We start from the raw sequence: 27,374 nt of genomic DNA, 5'->3' as shown, positions 1-27,374 counted from the left end.
CGAGACATCTGTTTGTCTATGAGAGTTCCGTGAGCTAAGGAGCAAAAAGTGATCTTCCTCAGCCCAAAATGGAATGGGGAGAGGGGAGGAAGATAAAGAAGTGAAAAGCAAAACAAATCGAAACAAAACCCTCTGAGCTGTCTTCCATATTCCAGGCTTAACGCGCTGCTAGTGCTAAGTAGGCTTGAGGGATAAAGACAAGGTCTCATTGTGCTTGCTCCTGCAAAGCTCTTTTTACATTTTGCATAATACGAGTGGCAGGAGGATAACAAATGGAAGACTTCTAATAAATATTTTACCAATAAAACCTGTCTCAGTCTCCCCTACCCTTGTTTGGCTTCAGGGCGCAAAACTGGAATGCCACATAAAGAAGCCCTGTCTCAAGGTCTTCCAGTAAGCAGGCAGGTTATTAGAAGCAATAATGAGAGATGATGGGCCACGCAGAGATTGTGGGCCAATCCAGAGAGGAAGCCTTCCTCTTGGGTTAAAGACAAGTGACTTGTGATGCACACGTCAGATTAAGTAGGCTCATTACACGTTACTAATTAGATTTAAGGTCCCTCTCCGAAAAAAAAAATAATTTGCATCAAGCAGAGACAATTCAGAATACAAATGATAAATTATCGTTCTGCTGAGATTTATATTAATAAGGCTTTAAGGCCTTGGTAATTAAAGACAAAAACATGCTGAGGGGGGTTAAATGGCTATCAACATTTTCAGAATTTGTTTTCACATGGAATCAATTATACATTGAATATAAATAATAGCTACCATTTATTGAATGTTTACATGGTGCCAGGAATTTTAATTAACTATTTATTTAACAAACAAATAGCACTAACCACGTACCAGGTACTGTTCTAAGTACTTTGCAAATATTAACTAGTAACTACTATGAGATATGAACTTTTATCATTCTCTCTTTACAGATAAAGAAACTAAGGACAGAGAGGTTAGGGAACGTGTCCAAGGTCACACAGTAAATGGTAGAGCCAGTATTCAACCCCAAGTAGCCTGGCTCTAGAGCCCAGACTCTTACCTACCACCCTCCTTGTCTCCAACATTACTGCTAATTCCTACAACGTTCCAGATTAATCTGTTTAATAGATGTGGAAACTTAGGCTCAGTGACGTTAAATAATCAGCCCAAGGTCACCCGGCTGCTAAGTGGCACAGCCAGAATTTGCACCAGCACTGTCTGATATCAAACTCCACATTCTTTACGTGAAGCCTTGTTTGAACTGTGATATCTTCTGAAAACTTCCTCCAAGTAATTCATACATTTTTATCCTTATCTAAGTATTTATTATAAACATTTTAGATTAGGAAAGTTGAAGAATAAAACTAAATGTCCTTCATCTATTTATTCTCAACTTAATGCCTGAATAGTCATAGCCAAAATAGCTAGGAGGAAATAGTTCTGCAATTACTAAAACGAATGAAAGCCAGTATTTCTTTGCATTCTGCCTCTTACTCTGAATGTCCTAACACTCCTATTTTGCAAAGGCTGGAGGTCTCCTAATTGAAGCAATGAGCACACACAGGTGTGGGTGAACCCACGGGTTCATCGGTGTCTGAAGTGTACTCATTGGAGGAACATAAATTAGAAGCTAATTTCAAAGACATCTTTCTGTACTTATTAAAATGAAGCATGTCTGATACTTCTATTCCATCTTCTGTCTTACAGAGACAAATATTTTAATTTAAACCTAGTTTTGACTTGCGCTTCTCTTCAATTTCAACATACAAGATGGCTAAAGCAGTTCATTTATTCAGCTCATTTAGCAATTAAAGAAATCTTCTCAAGTAGAATAAACAGAGAAAGTATAATTTGAGGGAATAATTTTCTATTTTATTCTGGGTTCTTGCAATTTCTCCATGGAGTCCCCTCTTTCCTACATGTGTTAGATTTCTTTAAAATTCAAGAATTTTCAGAGATCAGAAGATGATGTTTTTAAAGGGAAGCAGGGCCATAAAAACATTATAAAATCTATGGATAAAAATAAATATCCTGGAGGGGGCTGGCCCTGTGGCATAGTGGTTAAGTTTGGCATGCTCTGCTTTGGGAGCCCAGGTTTGCAGGTTTGGATCCCAAGCACAGACCTACACCACTCATCAGCCATGCTGTGGTGGCGACCCATATATAAAGTGGAGGAAGACAGGCATAGCTGTTAGCTCAGAGCTAATCTTCCTCAAGCAAAAAAAAAAAAAAAAAAAAGAGGAAGATGCTAGCTCAGGGCTAATCTTCCTCAGAAATAAACAAACAAATAAATATCCTGGAGAAATGCTTTAACAGCACTGGAACACATCTAAACTTTTGACAGCATGTGGAATCCTTCACGATCTGGCTCTGTCTACCTGTCCAGGCTCTTTTCCTATCATTCCTCACCAGCACTCACGTTCCACTAGCTCTGGTCTGTAGTTTCCCTACATGCTTTGAGTTCTCTGCCTGCCTGCCCTTGCACATGCTGATCCATCTGCTTGGAGCTGCCATCCCTACCTCGCCCCCTCGACACACTCTCTCCCCCATCCTACCACAAATGCCTTCTTCTTAATCAAGTCTTAGCTAATAACTTCCCTGATTCTTCCAGGCAGAGTTAGTCTTTCTCCTAGCCTCATGGCCTTAACAACAATTACTTTTTGTGTTATATTTATAGAAACTAGACCTATTAAAGGTCTGATTCTAGATTAATTTCTTGAGGTGAGAGCAGAGTTGAGTTTTTTGCATTGCTGTTGTTTTTGTCTTGAAATATCTGAATCTCCTGGACTTAGCTCAGGAGCATAGTAGATGCTTAATAAATATTTACTAAAATTTGGGCTAAATGGTGGTGAGGATGACAAGAGAAAAAAAATGTGGGCAAGAAGATATTTAAGTGCTTAAATATACTGTGTGTGTGTGTGTGTGCATGTGTGTCTCCACTTGTGAGGTATGGAATCAAGGACAGTAAGTATAGAATGATGGGACCCAAAATTCAAGCAGTGAGAAGCCCTTAGGAATAACTGACAACGTGAGGAACCTCCCACACCATGTACTGGAAGCACAGGTGCTGCGGTCCCAGAGGCCCAGGTGTGGATGCCAGCTGCTACTTATCACCTGAGTCACCTTAGCACGTTACTGACTCTCTTTGTGTCTCAGCTCTCTCATCGAAAAACCGGCAAGAGCTCTGCAGCTCCGAGGGGTGCTGCGAAGATTAAATGACACAGGTCCCTAGCAGAGTAGCTGAAAACAGTGAAGGCTCGATAAATGTTAGCTGTCACACTAGCTTAACCAGAGAGAACAACTTTAGGTCTCTGACACTTTACCTGTCTTCTAGATAAAAATTAGAAGGCCTTCAAGTTTAGATATTCAAAAACAAAAATAAAAACAGGAACAAACAAAAAACTAGATATCACATAATGACATTAGAAATACTGAGTTTACCTACCTATATTACAGGCAGAATTATAGTAGGCATATTATAGCCAGGCAAAACTCGGTAATAACCTTAAAGGAATATTCTGTATATTCTGTTTGCAGGTTTCTTGCCGTTCTACTTTGACATTTTCTTTTGAGATGTCAGTGAGAGATGTAATTCCTATAGCATATGACTCACACGTCTAACCTTTCTCCTTCCAGAACTCCTTTGACAAATTGTTTTTGTGAATTTTTTGTTTCAGTGATAAAGGAATATAAAGCTGAAGCAGGGGTTTCCCCCTTCTTAACTATTATACAGTTAAGGACTTCAAAAAACAAGAGTCTTCTCTGAAGAGGTCATTTTAGAGAAGCTGATGCATTCAAGGAGAGGTAAACAAAAAGTTCCAATGACGAGCACTACAGAAGGCTGGCAGAAAGGAGGGAAATGAATGAGACCAAATGGAAGGCCAAAAGAAGGAAAAAAAACCCAAATGGGAGAAGTGAGCACACATAAGAAACTACAAAACACTAACTAACACTGTGGATTGCATTTCTCAAAACAAAAATGACAAATCAATAGAAATTTTTATATATATAACGGGAATGTAACAACTTACAAAACTGTCTTATTCAGGTAATCCCATTAGAAAAAAAAATAGACTACAGAAGGGAAAATCCATTACCTCCCTGAAACATATATAACATTGGCATTTAAAATTAATTATTAAAAAAATAATAAAATAAAATAATTAAAATTAAAGTCAAAGTTAAGTAGAAATTAATTATTTGCCTTTCCCCAAATGCCCAAGGCAAAAACTAATAGGAAATGGCACAGAAATAAATCAGTTAAATGCACAAATCAGAGGCTTTAACTTAAATTTTACACCACAGTGCAGCAAACCAAGGCAGTTGCTTTCTCCCCAAACTTAGTGAGTCCAGTGAGTATCCACACTAGCTAATCAACTAATAATTTCTTGGTCTGCTCCTCTCATCTAGACGTCTCTCTTCCTCCTTAACAATCCTAGAATACAACACCTCCACCTGCAACTTTGCTCAGCTTTTGCTTCTTAAACACCCTAACTGAAATCAATCTCCCTCCCACTCCTACAACCTCTACTGCTGCTACTCCAGTTCAGACCCATATTTTCTTACTTGGACTACTGCATTAGATTCCTTATTAATCTTCCTGTCTTCAGGAAGATTCAATATTTTTTGTTTGTTTTTTTTTTGAGGAAGATTAGCCCTGAGCTAACATCCACCACCAATCCTCCCCTTTTTGCTGAGGAAGACTGGCCCTGAGCTAACATCTGTGCCCCTCTTCCTCTACTTTATATGTGGGACGCCTGCCACAGCATGGCTTGACAAGCGGTGCCATGTCCGCACCTGGGATCCAAACCAGTGAACCCTGGGCCACCGAAGAGGAAAGTGCGAACTTAACCGCTGTGCCACTGGGCTGGCCCCATCTTCAATCTTATCTACATCTTCCACCTATCTTCACTCTGCTGCCAGAGAGACATCTTTCTAACACGCAAATCTAATAATGTTAACCCAGTCCCACGTTACCCACTCCCCACCATAAAATTTTCAATAGGTTACACTCCCTATTGCCCATAAGAAACTCTGTTGTCAATGTCCCAGGCCTACGGATTTTACATTTCACCAGTATTGAGCTATAGTTCCCCACCTTCCAAACTCTTCCTCTCTTATACCTGTGGTATTTACACAGTCTGCCTGCCTGTCTGCAAAATAATACTTCTGTATATCTTCCTGGCAAGCTTCTGACCCATCTCTCAAGCCTGAGTTCAAACAGTTCGTTCTCTATGAAGCTTCCTTGACTCCTCAGGTAGAATGATGATCCTTCACCTCTATTCCTACTGCAGTTTGTACAAATATTTTTGGGTAACTATCATATTGTATTTTACTTATTCTTACCATTCCACTAGACTTTTAAGATTAGAGGAAATGACTTCTTGATTTGTATCCCCAGTATCTAGCGTAGCAGAGTACCTGACACGTAAATATTTGCTGAATGAGAGTTTTGACCATGTGGATAAAGAAACTTGGAATATAAAATACAAAAGCTTTTACAATTGTGAAAAGGGTAGCAGGAAAGCTAGCAACACAATCTCTACCCTAGTCTCCATGTCATAAATCCAAACCCTATAGTATCAGAGGCAGGCAAGGTGCTTTTGTGTCCAAATATTTCTCATTCTGCTTCCATCACCTCCTTGGTCTTTTTTCTGTCTGTAACCTCTCTATAGCCACCAGGCATAATTAGGCGAGCAGGGTACAGCACCAGCAACCCACACTGCTCCTCTAGCCCTGTCAGTGCCTCCACTCACTCACACACGCAGACAAATGCACCTCCTCCAGCAGAGTGCCACAAACAGACCTGGACACAAATCAGACCTCAGTTATAGTCCTGCCACTGTGGATATTAATAATGAACTTATTTCCCTTACTTTTCATTACACATAGAACTAAGGAAATGAAGAAAAGAAAAGAAAAGAAAGCTTAATGTCGTCGGTAGAAATGCTCCTGAATCTCTGCCTGCAGGTCTGTTTCCGCTCACACCGAGTGCGATGGCTCACATCCGATCACATTAGAGCCAGCTGCGTCCCAGTTACCTGCTATTTTGATATTCATGTTGTTATCCAGCAGGAGATTTTCAGCCTTGAGGTCACGGTGCACAATCTTCCGACCATGACAATAATCAACAGCTGACAGGATTTGCCAGAATTTGCGCCTGGCCTCAGACTCGTTTAACCGGCCATGATTAGCAAGGTAGTCTGTAAAAGAAGAGCGAATTCAGAATTATTCACCAAAAAACCCAAAAAGAACCCCACTATTAGTATTCAGGATTTTTTTCCTCAAAAAGCTTTTATAATAAATAAGAGTTGGCGTTCAAGTAACATGCTGTTTTCCAAGTTCCTTGCTTTGAGAAAAGTAATTCCAACCATATTTCACTGGAATCCAGATAACTGAAGAGAACCTAAGACCAGACAACAGTAAGTGGCATAATGTTTACAATACAACTCAAGATGCTCTTTTATGCCTAAGCACCCCCTTTGTTCTTGTGTTGAAAAATTTATTGACTATTTTTCCTAACCACATTTTAAAAATAAAATTTACGTAAAACAAAGAATATGAATCAATTCTCTGACACTCCATCAGACGAGGGATATCTTTCTTTTAAACAATCATTTCATGCAGTTATTATACAAATCACTGTAATGTGAGATACAGCCGTCCCTGGCAGTAGTTTACATAATTCACACCCTGTTCTCCTGTTCAATGGAGCAATGCTGATCTACCCAAGAATATGCAGACGCGTTCTCTAAACCAAACACTGTCATGACAGCCATACTCTCTCAACAAATACACTTTGCAAGGTATGTTAGCTCTCTTTGTGTAATTTATAATCTATTAAAACAGTTTACCTGAAAATTAATTCTGCAGATACCTTCACTAAAGTTTTCTGAGGCGAGGGGCCATATCATTCTCTTCTGTACTTCCCACATTGCATAGAACAATGCACAAAATGTCTCAGGTACAGTATTTATTAAATACCTAGCTGATTAAGGTCTTATCATGGATGGTATCATGAACCTTTCCATCAGCAGTATTATAAAAATGTGAAGTAGTGTTATACTCTACATGTCATAGGCTTTAAATTTAAGCACACATTTTGTATATTCTTCCACATCTGCCATTATCACAAACTGAGGTGATTAGCTCGTCACAGCTTCCCCTTGTGTTCACAGAGCCCACACAGTTGCCATCCATAATTCTGAAGGGGAAAAACGGATCAGTGAAGAACAAACATGTAGAATTTTCAGTCAAAACATCCAAACTATCATCAGAGTGACTATGTCTAAGTAAACCAGCAAGTGGACAACGTGCTCTCTACTCAGAAGAGTAAACCTGAGCCTAATTTCTATACTGTGTGAGCTAGGAAATCCATAATAAAGGGTTGGACCCTTGGGCAAAGACAAGTTACTGAGAGGAACGCAGCATGTTTTCTGTAAGGGATTATCTTTTGGCTAGTTAGTAATATCTTTCCTAAGATTCCACACCAAAGACAATTTTTTCATAGACAAATGATCAACTTCTCCAGATAGACAAAATTTCTTTCTGGTGAAAATGCCGAGTTAAGGTGGGTCAATGGAAAAGACTTTTGAGATTTTGGCAACACAGAGAAGCCTAAGAGATCCAACGTAAACAAGCACAAGCTAATATGCACGGAAAAAGAACCCAAACTGTCGCCTACAAAATGAGTCCTGGGAAGCACAACGGAATCCACAGTAAGGGATTGTTTTTGGAAGTGATCACTCCAAACTAGCACTACCACAGCCAAGGGGGAAGAAAAGCCTTGAGGCCGGGCAGCAAGGGTACTGTCTGAAAAGCAAAGGTGTGGGATATCGGAACCTAAAACTACCATGGAAAGCCACTGTCATCACAGCAACAAATATTTAACACACTAAAGAAAAATGACAACATCCATATTCCAGAGATGAAGAGATCAACTCTTTAAAAAGGTGCTTTTTTTCACTCATTAAGTGAAAATTTCAGCAAGTATTCTATCATATCTATGATCTCCCCCATTCTTTATGATTTCTGCAGGGTAGGCATCCCTGAAAACTACCATTCGCTGGGAAACCAGTAAAAGAAGTTACTGAGGCAAAAACCCGTGGCTGCAGATAACACCAGTTTAGGCATCCATCATCCCCTGTGAGGGGCACTGTCATCAATTCAAGCTCGAGTTAATGCACATGGTCCTTAAGATAACATGTAAAAAGCACACTCACCTTCCACATTAAAAACTCGACTTAATTACGGTTACAGAACAAACTTATGAGTGTAACAGCACTTCTCTATACTAACTGCCTATGTGGGTTTTTTTAACGAATGGATCCAGTTTAAAAAAAAATTCTTTTTCCCTATGTTTATATTTGTTTTGATTGTTAAGTGAAATGTAATTTTATGTTTGTTGACTTTAATGACAAAACTTTGGAGGTTATATTTTGTATGTCCTTCCTGCCCATTTTGCTTTTATGGTAATTGATTTTTATTGTATTTTACAAAAATCATGGTCTATGACAGATTGGACAATTTAAAAAATTGATCTTTCAATACTGATAATTTGAGAAATACTGGTACAGACAAGTAAACAGGCAATTAGAATACACTGTGATAAAGGCTAGCACAGGAATAAATATATCCTAATAAATATTTTTGAGGATTTAAAAAAATTTCCTATCTTTTTATTATGAAAATTTCAAACATACATGAAAGTAGAGAAAATAGTATAATGAATCTCCAAGACTTAAGAGTTATCAACATTTTGCCATACTTGCTTCGTTTATCCTTTTTTTCTTTTTCTTTTTTGGCTGTAGTAACCCTAAAGTAAATCTTGGCCTCATTTTGTTTCACCCTAAATACTTTTGTATGTATCTCTGGAAAAAAAAAAAAAGACATTTGCTTACATAACCACAATCCCGTTATCAGACCTAACAAAATTAACAATTCCTTGATATCATCTAATATGCAGTCTGAATTCAAACCTCCTCAGTTGGCTTAGTTGACTCAGGATTCAAACAAGATGTACATCTTGTATTTGCTTATTTTGTCTTTGGAGTCCTTTTATTCTGGAACAGTCCCCTTGCCCTCTCCCCTTTTTCTCATACTACTGACTTGAAGAAACTGGGCTGGTCATCCTACATTCTTGGTGTTGTCCCTTGCTTCCTCAGGATATTGTTTAACTTAGTCTTCTATCTCTTATATTTCCTATAATTTGGAATTCAAGTATAAAGAACAGAATAGATTCAGGTTTAAGTTTTTGGAGGATGACAAGAGTATGTCATAGGTGCATCTACTTAGAGGAATATAACATTTGCTTCTCCCGCCTTTAGGAGTACTGAGATTGATCAACGAGTCTGGGGGTGATAGCTTGAGCCTTCAATTAAATCACTCTTTCTCCTAATATCATGGTTCTCAATTTCCAGAGTACATCTTCTAAGACTTGTTAAAATAGATTACTGGCATCTATCTCCAGAGTTTCTGATATAGTAGGTGTTGGAAAGGGCCCAAGAATTTATATATTTTTTAGAAGTATCCAGGTGATGCTAGAACAGGGACCACACTTTGAGAAACACAGCACTAATTTTAGTATGCATTGGTGGTTGTATCTTAATCAATTACTTCATAGGGGTTGCAAAATTGTGATTTTCTAATTTTTTTATTCCTGCCACATAAATTAAATGAAACTATTCTGTTGTCAATTAGGGCTATTTAGTTATCCTGAAATACAACGAAAATAGGTCAGGAAGGCTGAATGCTTAATTCTTCCTCTGTGAGTACCAATTTTCAGAGTAATGGGTTGGGGCACACTAGCTACCCCCAATGATAACTATTAAGATTTGTGTGTTTAATTTTTTTTAGCTTTCTTTTTCTCCTATTTTTTTTTTAGCTTTCTTTTATGATTCTCTTAAGTATCATAATGAATGCATGGATTTTTATGTTTAATTTGTTTCAATCACTACAGTCATTCATTCTTCTTCTTTTTTTTTTTTTGGAAGATTAGCCCTGAGCTAACATCTGTCGCCAATCCTCCTCTTTTTGCTGAGGAAGACTGGCCCTGCCCTCACATCCATGGCCATCTTCCTCTACTTCATATGTGGGATGCCTGCCACAGCATGGCTTGAGAAGTGGTGCATAGGTCAGCACCTGGGATCTGAATTGGCGAACCCCGGGCCACCGAAGCAGAGTGTGCGAACTTAACCACTGCACTACTGGGCCAGCCCCTCATTATTCTTTTTGATGCTCAAATTTTCCCATCCTTGACCAATGGGAACCCCTTTATACGCTTTTTTGTTTTTTAACATGACCACAGAAGTATTCACTATCTTTTGCCTTCTGGCATAATAAAAATGTCTCATAGGGGCTGGCCTGGTGGTGTAGTGGTTGAGTCCATGTGCTCTGCTTTAGTGGCCCACGGTTCATGGTTTGGATCCCAGGTGTGGATTTATACATTGCTCATCAAGCCATGCTGTGGTGGTGTCCCATATACAAAGCAGAGGAAGACTGGCGCAGATGTTAGCTCAGGGACAATCTTCCTCACCAAAAAAAAAAAAAAAAAAAAAAAAAAGTCTCATAGTTCCTGCCCCAAATCTGGAATCAGTCACTTTTCCAAGAAGCCTTGGTTCTTTTTATTGGGGAATGGTATCTGGACGCTCAGGGTGCTTTTTACTGCTGGGTTGGCGCTGTTTCTAACTCTTCTCAGGGACAGAGCTAGGAAACAAGTACTTTTAAAAAGAAAAAAAATGAGTTCATTCCATTTCAAATTTAACATTATAGGAATTACTTTTCTTTGATTTTTACATTTGTCTTTCTTTTTCTGTTACATAAAAGATCTTGGTTCTTAATAGTAACATAAATTAATTGTTTTATCCTATAATACACATGAAATAGTTTCAAAATAGCTGTACTAATATTACTACCAACAATAAAATTACTGGATGAAGTTTAAAAGTTAATATTTCTTTGCATGTCTTTTTATCTTGAGATTATATTGCCCTAAGAATGTACAGTCAAAATACTATGTTAAAGTTACTTGAAAAGCTATCTCTGTGCTCTGTCTTGCCAACACGATATGAAGACAGCATGTTTATGTGTTGTTTTCAAATATTAGGGATTATTTTTTTCTCCTATTTGATTTAACTTTATTTTTGGAATATGTAAAACACTTACCTGATGTTTAATATGATGCCAAAGTTAAAACTATGTAACAGGATATAGTCTGAGAAGTCTTGCTTTCATCCCTGTTCCCTTCCTCTGCCTATAGGTAACTGTTTTTATCAACTTTTGATTTATCCTTTCTGTGTTTCATATTACATGTGAAAATACGTATACATAACTGCATTCTCCCCACTTCTTACACAAAAACATTTATTCTTTTTTTTTTCCCCACTTCACAGCATTGTAGATACTTTTAGTATTTAATAGTATGGTGCTAAGAATGAATGTTCAGGAGCCAGGCTGCCTGGGTTCAAATTCTATCTTCACATTTGCTAACTATGTGACCTTGAGAAAATTACTTAACCTCCCCAAACCTCCATTTGCTAATCCAAAAATGGGGATAATAGACTCCACCTCACACCGTTATGTGAAGATTAAATGGAAAAAAGCAATTAAAAAAGACAAAAATTTCTTCATAGTACCTGACACATGTAAGTGCTCAAAAATGTGAGCTGCTATTATTTAACTATGATTATTACTATTGTTGTTATATTACCAGGGGTTGACTCAGGCTACCTTCCCTTCCTAACTACAATCTACTCATTAGCCCTTTATGATATGGCTTCTACGTTTCACACTCCATTGACATTGCTTTAAAGTCAACGACAACTTCCCTAGGCTAAAGCCAATTACCTTTTCTTAGTTCTCATCGTTTATTACCTTTCAATCATATTTTACACTGAATTGGTTTCCAAAATAAATCTCTCTCCCTATTGATTCTGTATTTATCTGATTTTCCTCCATCTCTTTTACTGATTGCTCTTCTTTCTCTTCTAACCACATAAACCTCCTTCAGTCTAGCTCTGGCCCCTGCCTTTCTTTTTCTGTACTCCTTCCCTCATAGAATTAATCTTAACTATCACCTTCTTGTGGATAACCTGCAAGCTGCTTCATTCTTAGCTGGATTATGTTAGTCCTCTTTCAGATTCTTCTCACTGAGTGTCAGTCTCAGGGGCGCCCCTTTAGTCACTCCAGTCAAGGTAAGTCTTAACACTGTGGCCTGGAACCTTCTGCTCACAGATTTCATTGAGAGTCTAATGAAAATTATACTTGTATGCAAAGACACACATAAAATTTTATATGCAACTTCAGGGGAGTTTCTAAAATCTTAGGTTTAATCAAGGTTAGGAAACTCTGCCTTGGGGATTTACTTCATTGATTAGAATTTTTATAAAATTAACCTCCAAATTTGCCAAACACATTTGACCTTTCCACAGTTACTCCATTGTATATCTACATAGAATTTCTTTCTGCTACTGCAGTGTTATCAAGACTGAGCTCATCTCTCCTTTTTTAAACTTCATTACCACCTTCTAAGTCCCTATAACTATCATCTTACAGTCATTTGACCTCAAAAATTCAAGAGTCATCTTCTACCAACCCCTAAATTAAGTAGAGCTGAAGCCCCAATAAGTAGGTTTCAAGTTATATAGATTTAAGCTTTATATAATTAATCAGTGTTTTCACTCTGCATTTACAGATAACAAGTCTAGATTTCATAGCACAGTGCCTGACACATAATAAATGCTGATAAATGTTAGCTACTATCATCATCATCATCACCACCAACCAGCACCTAGTGGCATCCTTTCTCTTCCCCCAGGGATAAGGGGCAGCTTTCCCAGCATCTTATCAAAGTAGAGAAACCCATCCCTTAAGTTTCAGGGATGTCAGAATTTTTGAATGACTACCTTTAAGCTTAATATTGTTCAGTCAGAAATTATCAGCATCCCTTAAAGTTGGAGCTGAATAACAGTCCAAAAAGATTAATAATTTATGCAATTAAATATTTAATGTTATGTTAAAAGGATTTAATTTGTAATTTCATCAATTTGTAATTTGGGAGTAAAGCAAAAAGGCTGATGCCAAGTTAATATTTTATGCTTAAATAGCTTACAAAAAAAACACCCCACTTCAGATAATTAAATCTTGGTTGGAGATCCCTAACCCACAAATCTGCAAAGACTTTACATTTCTAATTACTAAACTTGAAGAGAAATAATGTTTTCAGGAGTATGACCACTATGAACACTGAGGTTCCGATAAAGGAATCAAAATTGGTTCATTTGTTCTCTTCAAATTATTTTGAAGATCCATTATTTTCAATCCCCATATTCAAATCTCCACTCATCTTTTTCTCTAACATTTCCTTCCTCTAATCAGTACAAAATGTTACTGTAAAATAAAACTCTCTTACTGTAGATCAGGACTCTGGTCTTTGTAACTTAGATTGTGCTGATTCTAACCAATCAATCTTGGATAAAATATAACTAAGAAAGGAAGGCCCAATAAATAAAGTAAAAACCTGAAAACAATTTTTAGCACATTAATATATGTACCACCTTACAGTGTGAACACTAATAGAAAATGGATTAGGTTACCCTAATTTTAAGTATTAGATTACAACATTACTTATAGTACTAAATTACATTAAACTTCTAACCTTGAGACACATTTATGAATATGAAACTATAAATTTTAAAACATTTTCCTTTTTTCTATTTGTTTTTCTAAGTATATAATCATATCAAATTGTGTCTTTGACAAAAATTAAAGGAAATTGTTGCTCGTGGTATACTCTGGCAATTTAATTGTGCTTTCAGCAATTTCCCTACATTGGACTGTTTGCATCTGTTAGACTCTGAATTAGTTCTTCAAGCTTCGTGAAACTACTGAAGCAAACCATAGTCTTCTGAGAAGATGAGTTTTCAGTTATATAAAGTTTTAAAGATTATTTATAATCAACTTTTGTGACTATATGTTCAAGTTTTCAGCAACAAATAAAAGTATATATGGTCAAATTTTCTAAAATTATTTATAACCCCCACATAGAAGCCAACAGATTGCAATATCTGATGACAGTAACAGATATCAAATAAAGAGATGAGTTAAAAAAATTTTCATATCTTTAATAAAACATCTAAGTAAAATAAATTTCTGATCTCTTTGTACCTAGTGAGATTTCAAAATATAGTGGAAGTGAGTTCTGGAGTCAGAAAAGCCTGATTTTGAATGCTGTTTCTATTTCTCACTGCTATGTGACCTTGGACAAGTTATTTAGGCCCTTGGCTACTCTGATTTCTCAGTAAGAAACCCCAAGTTTTGTTCTTTGTGAGAGGGTCCTACCTTAAACTGTTCCAGACATGGATCCTAACTTGATAGCAAAAAACCTTCAAGACTTTTATTTCTACTTCTATCCTATTGGCTTCTGTCCATATACAGCAATTTCTTTATCCTGTTGCAAGAAAATATCATGCTGTCTGCAGTGTCTAACAAGAGTCTAGTAGTTAACAACACAAAATATGCATTAGAAAAAAACTTTTATTTCCAATTTTGAAGTATTTAATAGGGCAAATCAAGCAAGAAGGCTTGTAAAAATAAACATGTACAAAGAATATGATTTTTGGCCCAGGTTCCATGTATGTGTACAGATCTTAAGAACACACACACACTCCCCTCTCAGCTTTGAACCAGAATAAAATCAATTACAAAAGAATAATGAGCACAGTACCAAACGACTACTTGGGCCCTCAATTGTACTGATTCCCTTCAGGTCAATCTCAAAGCACAATGCTTTCTTCCTCATGGAATCAAATTAATGAAGAATGTTAAACTTTCTTGTGAGTTTAAAGTGTAAGTCATTCATTTATCCATTCATTCAACAAATATTTGAGTGACTTCTTTGTGTCAGCCACTATGCTCAGCACTTTGCCCTTATGAAACTTCTATTTGGGTGGAGGAAAGGACAATAAGTAAGTAGACAAGTAAAAGTTGTAACTATGGTGTACCAGAGAACTGGGGTGAGCAGCTGGAAAGTATGAGGGGGAGGCTGCTTTAGATAGGGTGATGGGGAGAGGCCCTTATGAGCAGGTACTATTTCAGCTGGGGAGAGAGGCATTCAAGGAACAGACGCAGCACACTCATGAGACCAAAGGACACCAATGAGGCTAAAGCATAAAGAGCAAGGAAGAGGGGAAGGCAAAGGAAGAAACCGAAGAAGTGGAAGTCAAACTCAGCAAGAATTTAGAAGCCTTAGGAGAGAGTCTACATTTTAAAATACTGGAAAACCATTCAATGGTTTTAAGTAGGTGGGAGACCTGATCTAATTTACATTTTAAAAGCACTTAAAAATAATCTGAAACTGTGAACTCTATGTTAATAAGCTGTACGGTTCCATTAAGCAAAAATTCAAACAAACGATGTAAGCACCCCTATGGGAATGGTCCTGATAGCTGATGAGAGAGCCAGAAGGAAATAAAATTCAGTCCCTAATGCAAACAAATTTACAATACATATGAGAAAAGAAGGCTAAATAATAAAAACTTTAATCATCCCTTTAAGACAATAATAGAAGAGATGTCATGAGGCAATACTGGCTCACAGACATAAGATGAGATACTGTCGGAAACATCCTAAACTCTCCTAATATAATTTCAGAACAATAGCTGGGTTTTCTTACTGATTTTGATACATGTAGTAACATTTCATTAACTGTCTCAGAACTGTTTTTTAGGCAGTAATTAAAAAACAAATTACGTCAACTGAATAGCCTAGGACAGTGCCCAGAGTCCTATTTAATACTATCAGATGATGATGTCATCTTGATGGCATTAAACATTCCAGACAATTCCCTAAATAGGTATGTGCATCTCACCTGTTTTTATCATCTCTACTGGACCTCAAACTCTCTTGTGAATTATTTCTGAGTAATGAATATGACTGGACTGATAAATGAGTCACTCTAAGCTGAACTACTGATGTTGTGTGCTATTTACTCAATTTATGGTAGTGTTATAATAATATTTATAAATGCAATCTGGTCACACTTCTAACACATTCTTTACACAGATAAATACATCCAGATAGCTATTTTGATATGCAATTATTTCTTAAGAAGGAAAGAAATATAGTCCAAAGTACAGACTATGGTTTACCAAACCATGAAATTTTTAGGAATTAGAATTCAAATGTCAAACCTGGAGAATAAGATGCTGACAACAAAGGAAGAAAATCTGTTAATTCTAATATTTTGGTTTCTGTATATATGTAATCTAAAGATATATTTTTAGCAAATACTTGTGATCTAAGACCCTGTTATCATTCACTCATAAATCAAAGGGCAAATATATTTCTCTCATTTTTTCATTGAGTTCTTCAGATGAATTGAGAGTGGAAAACAATGAAGCTAGGCTGGATTGGTTCACTCAGAAATGGGCACAGAGAACTCAAGAGTATAGATTAAGCTGTGCTGAGTAAGAAGAATTTTTCAATGAAGCTCTTGCAATAAAGTTAAACAGCAAATCAAGTGTCCTGGGCAAACATGTTCAGAAAAAGGCAAGCTCCTTACTGTATCAGCCAGTGGCTTAACTATGATGCATATTTCCTGGGGTCCCACATAGAAGTAATAACGACATTGCGAAGTCACTTATGAGAGAGGAGAAAGGATAATAATGAAAGGGAAAGGCTAGCTGGACAAAACAAGAGCCTAGCTATCTGCTCAACTATTTAGAAATCAAATAGGGCAGTTAATTCAGTAACAAACTAACATTACAAGGTTGAAATGTTTCTGTGGTAGATCTTTGTTCCCATTTCTTCACTCCTTCCCTGTAATAGGATTAAATATCCATACCCTCTGTTATGAGACTTTGCAATGACTCCCAGCACAACAGGTGGTGTACATCCTGAACTATTGTTTTTGATCTTGGTCATGGGGAATGTGTGTGGTTTGACTCGGATCTTGTGTTTCTGCCCTCTACCATGAGAATCGCATGCCCCCGGATGAGAGACAAGTGGAGCAGATCTGAACCCAACCTACAGCCTGAAATAGAGCCACCCCAGCTGACCTACAGACAAAAAATATTTGTTGATGTAAAGCACTGAATTGTGGAGTGTTTGTTATGCAACATTATCACAGCAGAAATATGACTGACAAAATTTCCTGAATACTAGAAAAGAGAGGTTTGCTCAACTACAAAATGAACTACAATTGCACAAAGAAATCTGAACATCTCTGCCACACATTTTTGTGATATTTTGTGTTCCTTATTACACATACACTTGTATTATTTTTACATATCTGGAATACATCGTAAGATATCAAAACCAACCTGACTGGCCTTGAAGAACAGCTGGTTGGGAACTGCTCATGTAGACAGTGTTAATTATTGGCTCTATTATGTAAGATGATGTGAAAAAGACTAGTCTGGTTTCCTTTCAGAGGAGGGCACTTGATCACCTTTTCCAAGCCAGTTTACCCATCATTAGCACCTAGACTTAGCCACTGGCTCCTAGTTCCGGGTTCAGTGCTGGGGAAGGAGGAGAATTGATTAGGTACGGTTCTGAAGAACCAATTATGATTCGATTCCAAAGGAAGATAAAACAGACAGAGGGGTTAGTTATAATAACTACTAAGTCCAGGGAGTAATTAAAGAAGATAGCTCCAAAACAACACGGACTACCCTTGAAAACACTGGGCTCTGTTCTCAGCTCTTACACAAATCACTTAATCTTTCTAGGTCTTAGTTTCTAAATATACTTAAATATAATTTAATACACTCAATATAACTTCTAGGTTGCTTTTTAATTCAATATTAACACTTCAATGGATATCAGCTTTGTATAAAAATGCGACTTCAAGTTTCTCCTCGGTTTATTTATTAAAATTTTTCTTATGATAAAATATACGTAACACAATTTCCATCTTAACCATTTTTAACCCTATGGTTTATTTTTATCTCATCTTTTTCCCTATAATTTCTGGTACAAAATCCTTAGGGTACTTATTTTAGGACTGAAGTTAGATGATTGGGGTCTGAAACTACTACTCACTTAGCAATGAGGCTGAAAAGACAGAATCCTGGGTGGAAGAATGATAGCTAGCAGTCATAAGAAACAGATCAAAGCCAACAGATGCACAGGAAAGACAAAAGGTAAGTGGTTCCAGTTTGGGCAGTATTCAGCGATCTAACACAGGCAGGAGAGCCTGCATCCCCATCTCTGGTAGTTTTTGAAAAAAGATCTGACATTTCATAAAGCTAGTAGTAGTGTGCCAAAACAAGAGTAGTGAGAGTGACAGAAATACAATTAAATGAGAGAGTGGACGTTAAGGCCTCTAACCATGTAGCTCATTAATAAATGTTTCTTTTTAACAACAGAAAAAGAAACTAAATGCTTATGGAACCTGCTTGTTCTAAGAACTTAGTGGTGATGACCCTGAATAACAGAGGAATAGGGATAGTCTTGAGCAAAGTTTTTTCGGTGGCCTTTGAAAGATTAATATTCGACAAAGAACATGACTTCACAGAGCTGGTTTGCAGATTCAACTCTTACATTTAATGATGTCTCCAGGTGGTTTAAGTGGCTAGTCTTGTGTTACAGGTGTGGTTAACCAGGAAAGAGATTAGCGTGGGTTTCTAATCATTACTCTTAGGAAAACCAAACATACTATTACCATGTACTGCTGATACACAAAAGTTTAAAATAAAGCACTCTAAGATACAGTTTGGTACCTTTCTCTCCAATCCTTAAATTTTGTTAAAGCCAGAGTTTAAACTAATAGTGGTCGGATCTACAGAGTTTAGAAAGTGTCTGCATCCTTATCTCGAAGCTCCATATCCACCAAAGTTAGAATACAGCCCTACAACTTGCAAGACATTAAAAGTCCTCGAATTCTCTCTTAGGTGGTGTTGTCCGTAGATTTCAGAGCAAGTGTTTTATGATTACCTTGTGTAGTTAGCAGTTTCTCAACAATCTCTGACCTATCTGTCTAGTCAACCTTTTCCATCCTCTTGTTTCTCCCTCTTTGAGTGAAAGGAAAAAAGAATTTAATGGTAAATCCATTTTGCTTTCTGCAAATTTAAGACATGCTAAATCAAGTCACTGTTTGGTCAAGTATTACAAGATTGTTAACAATAAAAAATACATCGATTCCTTTATAATTTTGATTGTTCACTTAAAAAATTGCCACTCTAAGGTTTACGAAACATCCTGGGCATTGTCAAAGAATATTGTATTGGTGTCTAACATATTTCATGATACAAGGGCCCTTCAGAGCTGTGTAACTTCACAAGGAGCTAAAGTAAAGCCTTGGGGAATTCCAAGCTTGCCTTATTTTTAATTTAAAGTCCACCATGCGCTGGTATTACCAACAGTTCAAATAAAATATCTTATGTACTATTCAAATATTTGTGGACCATTAAGCTTTTCTATAAATAAGGATGTCTATTAACCAAACAAATTGGAAAAAACCAGTGAGATCTGTCAACGCCTTTGGATACGATCTTTTGAAATTTAGAGGATTAAGCAATCAGTGCCAGCATGGATCTACCATTCACATGCAGTGAGTTTCTGGCTTTATGTTTCCTAGGGAAAATTTCATCATGCAGATAAATGACAAAGACCTAATTCACAGCATTTTAAACTACCATAATTAGGTTGCAGTTTGTGCCATGAATGGAATGAGGCTTTATCAAATATGGGCATTCCCATAACACACAGATAAAAGGTAGAAAAGATACTTGGGGAACTGAGAATGTGGAGCAGGGTTTGGAAATGTCGTCTCTGGTCAATGAGAAAGGGATAGCTAAAATCAGAGATGATGGTAGGTGGTTAAGGAAATGATGTGTTCAAAAGGCAAACCAAAGTTGAGGTCTAATGGCCATAAAGTCCTTATGGCTGGGTAAATTACCACAGCAAATACCATAAAGTGATTAACATCTTTTTCTTTTCTTTTTTTTTTTTGAGGAAGATTAGCCCTGAGCTAACGTCTACTATCAATCCTCCTCTTGTTTCCCGAGGAAGACTGGCCCTGAGCTAACATCTGTGCCCACCTTGCTCTACTTTATATGTGGGATGCCTGCCACAGCATGGCTTGACGAGCGGTGTGTAGGTCCACACCCAGGATCCAAACCAGCGAACCCTGCCTGGGCCACCAAAGCGGAATGTGCGAACTTAACCGCTTGCCACTGGGCCAGGCCTGCGATTAACATCTTAACTCCTAGTTTACTAATAAGTTTTCCAACTCCAATAATAAGTTTATTAGTATAAAACTAATAAAATTAGTTTATTAGTAATTTTTGTGTGTGTGTGTGAAAATATTTTTAATTTTATATGGAGGTCAAAATGAAAAGGTTTTCTTTATAACTATTTTATGAAACATAATTCCATAAAGCTAGAATATGTCTATGCAGAATTATTAATAGCAAATATTTTCCTGAGCACTGTCATATCTTAGATACAGGCAGATTCTGAGAGAAATAAATATACATATAAAAATGTATTTCTCCCTCATCTCTCCAAACTCTTACCAGTTTAGTTCTATTCCAGTCAAAATGAGACCTACCTAGAAGTGGAGAGAAAAGGACCATGCATGAGTCATAATAAAGGAGTAAACTGTACTTTGTTCCCTTTCAAACTTTTGTTTTATACATTTCCTTCCTAATTTACCTATCAACGATTTCTTCATTCATTAATAAAATATTGGGCACCCTGATCTCTAGCTTCATCTACCAACTGCCTACTCATCAACTCCCCCTGGATATCTAATCTGCATTTCAAACTAACAAGCCCCAAACAGGATTCTTGAGCATCTCTCCTAAGCCTGCACCTTTCTCGGTCTTCCCAACTCAGGAAAAGGCCACTCTATTCCTAGAGTTAATCTTGAGACTCTTTTCTCTCTCCACATTCAATCCATCAGCAAATCCTGTCAATTCTAATGTCAACATTATGTCTAGAATTCCACCCTTTTTCTTCACCTCCATCATTTCTCCTCTAGTCCAAGCCAGCGTCACACCCTGCCTCAACTATTACAATAGCTTAACTGGGTTTCTGCTTCTGTTCTCGTCTCCCTGTCTTCTCTTCTTGACACAGTAGCCAGAGTGATCTTTGGAAACTTTTTATGTATCACGTCAGTCCTCTGCCCAGAAGCCTCCAATGGCATTCCATATCACTCAGAATAAAAGCTAAAGTCTTTACCACGGCTGAATAAAGCCCTAATAACAAGAATCTGAAAACACTTTTGATTTAATTAAAATAGTTGGCTCAAAAATTATACAATGAAGTGTGACTGGTCATGGCTCAGACCGAAGGCACATACTCAAATTTGTCAGTGCTGACTATCAAAACTGAGGCTTAATCTTTGATACAGAACTACATTCACAAGTCTGCAAGGACACATGTACAAGTAAGTTCAGTACAACATTATCTGAAATAGCCAAAACCAAGCAACAATCTCAATGTTCATTAATAGAGGAATGGCTAAGCAATTCAGGGCACATAACCATACTAAGGAATACCATGACGCTGTTAAAAAAACGTGATGAATCTTTATGTATTCACATGGAAGGATCTTTCTCTCTCTCTCTCTCTAACACACACACACTCTTCACTTTATTAATTCCAAACTGAGGGCAGTTTCCCACATATACCTGCTGTTGCACAGGCTCTTCCCTCTGAATATCTCCACCCTCCTCACTGTACCAATTTCTACTCATTCTTGAAGACTCATCTCAGGGTATCATCTCCTTAAGGAAGCATTTACTGACTCCTCTGGCTGGGTAGGGCAGGTGCTCAATGCTGCTAACTAGATTAAAAGATAAAAAAATACCTACATTTTCTATATTCTAAAAACTAGCTTGAAACTTCATTCTAAAATTTAAGTGCAGAGGCCGGCCCCATGGCTTGGTGTCTGAAGGTTAAGTTCGTGCGCTCCACTTCCACAGCCCAGGGTTTTGCCGGTTCGGATCCTGGGTGCGGACATGGCACTGTTCACCAGGCCATGCTGAGGCGGCCTCCCACGTCACACAAGTAGAGGTACTCACAACTAGAATATACAACCATACACCAGGGGCAGGGTTTGAGGAGAAGAAGGAAAAAAAAAAGCAAAAGAAGAAGATTGGCAACAGATGTTAGCTCAGGTACCAACCTTTAAAAAAAAAAAATTAAGTGGTATCTACTCTCTCTTTCCCTCAAATCCAATGTAACTTAAACAGCTTTATTGGGATATAATTAGCACAACATACAATTCACCCATTCAAATCACACAATTCAATGTTTTATAGTACATTCACAGGGAGAACTATTTTTTTTTAACAACACTAAAAATAGTCTCTGAGTTTGGAAACCATCAATTTGTGATTATTATAAGATAGAACACAGAGGTGGTAAAAAAAAAAAAGCAATTATTACATCTTATATAATTGACGTAAAATACTTCCTTGAGAAAATCCTTCTGGGGACCACATTATTGGGCTTATAAGAGTAGGACAGAAACCTGCAATACTTTTAATCTCATCGATTGTTAAAAAAAGACATCTGTAGGGCTCAATAAATATTTGTTGAATGAATAAAATTTCCAACTATCTAGTAAATATTTCCACCTGGATATCATCTCAATCCGTCATATTCAACATGTTCCGAATGGAACTCATTACTTACTGGTTTCCTTTGTAACTTCCACATTCCCATTAATGGTATCAGTATTTCCCTCATAGTCATCTTTGACATCTGGCTGTCCTTCATTCTGTCATATTCTGTAATTTTTACTTGTAATTTGATGGCTGCAAATTCACTCCGGATACAATTCTCCTTCTCTACTCAGCCCACCTGAAAACCCTCCTGAAGTTACTAGCCTTTGGTGTTTTGATGCATGTAGTGTGAACTACAAATTTAAGCCTCAGTCCAAACTCAGTTCACAATCACAAAGTGGGTCTGCCTCATCACATAAAGAAAATAATACCCTTTTAAGACACCAAGAATAGCCATTAATAAACATTTTAAAAGATGCCTCTTCAAGGAGACAGGAAGCTCTGGTGCAATCTTGTATCTTTCTAATACTTATTACTGTTATCCTTAACTAAATCTAACTTTCCTTACCTCTGAAATCTTATTAGAATGCTAATGCAGTCCTGGAGACTCCCTTTTCATCACATACCTCTTAGAGACCATATTTATTTTTGGCATTGCAAATCAGTTAGCTACTCAGAAATTTGCTCTAACTCTCCTATTCTCTCAGGTAGTATAAAAAGATAACGAACACATCTTAGAACTGTAACAGAGTGTACATATGTCACAATTATTCTCTGCAATAAGTTCTACTTTCATAAGATTTTCTGCCCTTTGCTATTATTACCCCCAGGATTTACTAGTTAGGTATTTCCTGAAATTTACATTCAAGTTTCTATTTGTAGTCTGATATGGCATCTAAACGTAGATTCGTTAAAAAAAAGATTTTTAAACAGCCAAGTGAAGCTTTAATTAAAGAATCAGAAATTTACTAATCTGATATGAAACATCAGAACATGCCCTAAAACTGAGGAGGAGAACAACAATGAAAATATAAGTGTTTGCATTTTTTTAGTGTCCTAAAAACAAACAAACAATAAACAAAACAAACCAGATTACTGAAATTAGAGGAGGTTAATCAGCCTGCAACTTATATTGCAAAAGTCTGTTGTTGCTGAGATTAGCCTGAACTTGCTTCAGCTTCTATAAACCACCTCTAACACTCAGAGTATCTTTTTAATTTTCAGTTACAAAAATATGTGCCTGCCAGAAAACAACTTTTAGGCAAATCCACTCTCCCAACCCTACCAAGGATTTTGATTAATTTTATGCTAGGTCAGGAGATAACCTAGAGAAGCAATACTGTACCGTATGAGAGTCCTTAGGAGAGAGTACAAGTATCTGAAAGCCCCACGTCCCTCTGTAGCATCAGAATTTAATGAAAATTCCATTGCAGCTAAGATAGCTTTGTCCTTGTTCCACAAGATGGAGTGACATCTCTAGCCCCACCAAGATCTCCATGAGGTTGGGGGAGAAAGAGGTACCAGCCTTTTAAATCTGGGAGATTCCAATAAAGAGAAAACAAGACAGTTGTTTCAGCATCAATTATTAAGAGCCTTTATCCTGTCTTCTTCATGCCAGTGCAATAGTTACATTCACATTTCTCCGGCCCTGTGCTGTATGGAACTCTCCAAGGTTCTGACCCTTAATGGTAGCCTAGTAACCTAAAGAGTGGCACTTGGAAAACTAAAGGCCATGGAAAACAGAACGGCAGGTTCAGTGGTCCTCTGCCATTTCTAAATCTTGATTCAAATATCTCACGCCTACTTTGGCCTTACTCTGATCATTCCATCTCATCCCTGGTCTACACCTGCCTCATACCACCCCTGGTACATAACCAAATCCTATGAAATTCCTACAGTGTCTGGATCTATTTCTTTCTTCCTTGTTTCAAACATTCTTCCAATCCACTATTTTAGAAACCTGTTCAATGGATTGTGGGAGAAGGGTCAGATTTAATTTAACCTTGATTTGTTTGGTTAGATTAGAGCCAATGCAACTGGAGAAAAAATATTTCTCTCAACACTTTAAATATTTCACTCTACTCACTTCTTGCTTGCTTGGTTTCTGAAGAGAAGCTGGATGTAATTCTTATTTTCGCTCCTCAGTAGGCAAGGTGTTTTTCTCCTCTGGCTTCTTTCAAGATTTTTTCTTTATCTTTGATTTTCTGCAGTTTGAATACAATATGCCTGGGTATAGTTTTTTGGGCATTAATCCTGCTTGGTGTTCTCTGAGCTTCTGTGATTGGTGTCGGACATTAATTTGGGGGAAATTCTCAGTTATTATTGCTTCAAATATTGCTTCCGTTCCTTTCTCTCTCTCTTCTCCTCCTTCTCCACTACACATATACCTTTTGTGGGTGTCCCACAGTTTTTGGATATTCTGTTCCATTTTTTTCTACTCCTTTTTCTCTTTTTCAGTTTTGGAAGGTTCTATTGACATATCCTCAAGTTTAGAGATTCTTTTCCCAGCCATACCCAGTCTATTAATGAGTTCATCAAAGCCATTCTTCATTTCTGCTACAGTGTTTTTGATCTCTCTTTCTTTTTGATTCTTTCTCAGAATTTCCATCTCTCTGCTTATATTATTCATCTGTTCTTGCACGTTGTCTACTTTTTCCTTTAGAGTCCTTAGCATATTAACCATAGTTGTTTTAAATTCCCAGTTTGATAACCCTAACATCCCTGTCATATTTGAGTCTGGTTCTGATGCTTGCTCTGTTTCTTCAAACTGTGTTTTTTGCCTTTTAATATGCCTTGAAATTATTTGTTGAAAGCCAGACATGATGTACTGGGTAAAAGGAACTCTAATAAATAGCCTTTAGTGGTGTGGTAGTGAGATGTAGGGGAAAGAGAAGTGCTCTACAGTTCAGAAACTCACAAAAGTGTGGAGTCCCCCCCACCCTGATGACTGGACCCCCCTGGAGTTTTTAACTCTCAGACTTGTCCACACTGAGCTTCCAGCAATTCATCATTCAGGGTTTCCTACCTCAGTACTGGTTCCCACAGAAGTTTTTGCTTGTGGGCTTCTGCTCTGGTAAGACATGATTCTCTGTATTCGCCTCTCTGTCTCTCCAATGCTGGGAGCAGCGGTTTGCCCTGTGACTGATGATTCTTTAGTCTGTTCAGTTTTTTACTTGTTAGGATGGAGTGATGACTTCCAAGCTCCTTATATGCCAGGCCAGAAACCAGGAAAACACATTTCCACTGTATGAATTCCAAAGACTGTTTCCTCCCTCCCAGAAAGTGCTCTGAAGCCCCCAAGCCAAAGAGGAAAAAGAAAAAGATAAGGGTAAGATGATGAGAAGCAGTAAGAGTTCTCTTGTTTCAATTATGCCCGTCAGAAGCACTCAAAGTAGTTAGGCCATTGTGAGCAGGGAAACAAAAAGCAGTTTACAATATCCTGACTGAGAACTCATTTCTCTGAGGTATGTTTGTGGGGGGAATGTTTCAAAGAACTGTTAAAATTAACCCCAAAAGAACACCTGGAATCTTATCTCACTCTCTTCTACACTCCAGCCTGCCCAGCACCAGTTTATACTGACCCAACCTTTTCCTCTGGTGAAAAATAGTCAGAAAATATGATTTCCCCTGAGAAACTCTGAAATTCTCTCAAAAACAGTTTCACAGAAAAATAAGGAAAAGGACAAGGTTATGCAGAACTGGCTCAAACACTTTATAAGCAGATTAAACAAGAAAAACTTTGATTTTATTTCTTATTAATTTTGCACATACTGGATGGAAAGTGGAAGGCAGAAGGCATTATGCAGTGTTTGTCTAGTACCAGCCCAGGGGTTTCCTCTAATTTCTCCATAGGGAGGGTGAGGGGCAGGGCAGGGTGTGGGGCACAGAATGCTGTAATGGTTAGAGCACAGGCTCTGGAGTTATAATGCCTGGGTTCGAAATCCAGTGTCACCACTTTTTAGCTGTATGACCTTGGACAAGCTACTTTTCTGTGCTTTTTTCTTCTAAACTATAAAACAGAGATAATAACTGTACCTACCTCAAAAGCTTTTTATGAATTTTAAATAATTAGTATTAAACACTTAAAATAAAACCTGGCACATGGTATCATCAAGAGAAATTCTTGTCAACTCTAAACTTCAAAATTTATCCTGAAGCTGACTGCTTATTACCACCTGTACGACCACCTCCTGAGTCCAAGCCACCATTATCTTTTGTCTGGAGCTTGGCAACAGTCCTAACCAGTCTCATCTCTGCTCCAATTCTACTCCAGTCTGTTCTCCAAACAGAAATCAGACTGACCACTTAAAAACTAACTCACACCATGTCATTCCTCTGCTCAAAGTTCTCCAATGGCTTCTAGTCAGCATAAAATCCAAAGTCTTAACCGTGGTCTATTAGGCCTGACATGATCTTGCCTATTACCCACCCTGTCCCATGCTCCTTTCCCCATACCCTATCATTTCTACCTCACTCTGCTCTGGCCACATTGGGTTCCTACCTCAGAGTCTTTGCCTTGCTGTTCCCTCTGCCTAGATAGCTACATTGCTTTCTTCCTAACCTAATTCAGGTCTCTGCTTGAATGTCTACTCATCACAAAGGTCTCCCTCTAACCACTGTCCAGGGACTCTATCTTTACTCTGCTTTATTTTTCTTTTTAGCACTCTTCTCCACTTGCCAGTTCGTATATTTGTCTGTTTACTGTATTTCTTCCTCTCTTAGGATGTAAACCAACTCCATGAGGACAAGGACTTTGAATTTTTTTCTCTGCATCCCCTGGGTCTAGAACAATGCTTGGCACATAGTTAAGGCTCAATAAATGTTTGTTGAAGTAATAAATAAATATTCATTGTTATTTTTCTATCTGTGGCATCTATTTCA

General features: G+C 37.5%; 1 protein-coding gene across 3 annotated transcripts in view; it reads right to left on the bottom strand.

Moving 5' to 3' along the window:
- The window catches only part of SIK2 (salt inducible kinase 2), a 121,407-nt gene that overhangs the window by 36,371 nt on the left and 57,662 nt on the right, over positions 1-27,374 (bottom strand). For all 3 annotated transcript variants that reach the window (XR_290540.4, XM_001500043.7, XM_070272767.1), the window contains exon 4: positions 6,021-6,182. Coding sequence is in view for 2 of the 3 variants with exons in the window: in XM_001500043.7 (XP_001500093.4) it covers positions 6,021-6,182 (162 nt within the window). In the remaining variant the exon portion in view is untranslated. The remainder of the gene's footprint in view (positions 1-6,020; positions 6,183-27,374) is intronic.

The sequence above is a fragment of the Equus caballus genome, chromosome 7 (assembly GCF_041296265.1).
Source record: "Equus caballus isolate H_3958 breed thoroughbred chromosome 7, TB-T2T, whole genome shotgun sequence".
Taxonomy (NCBI): Eukaryota; Metazoa; Chordata; class Mammalia; order Perissodactyla; family Equidae; genus Equus; species Equus caballus.
Note: the sequence above shows the minus strand (reverse complement) of the source record. Positions and strands in the feature narration are given on the sequence as shown.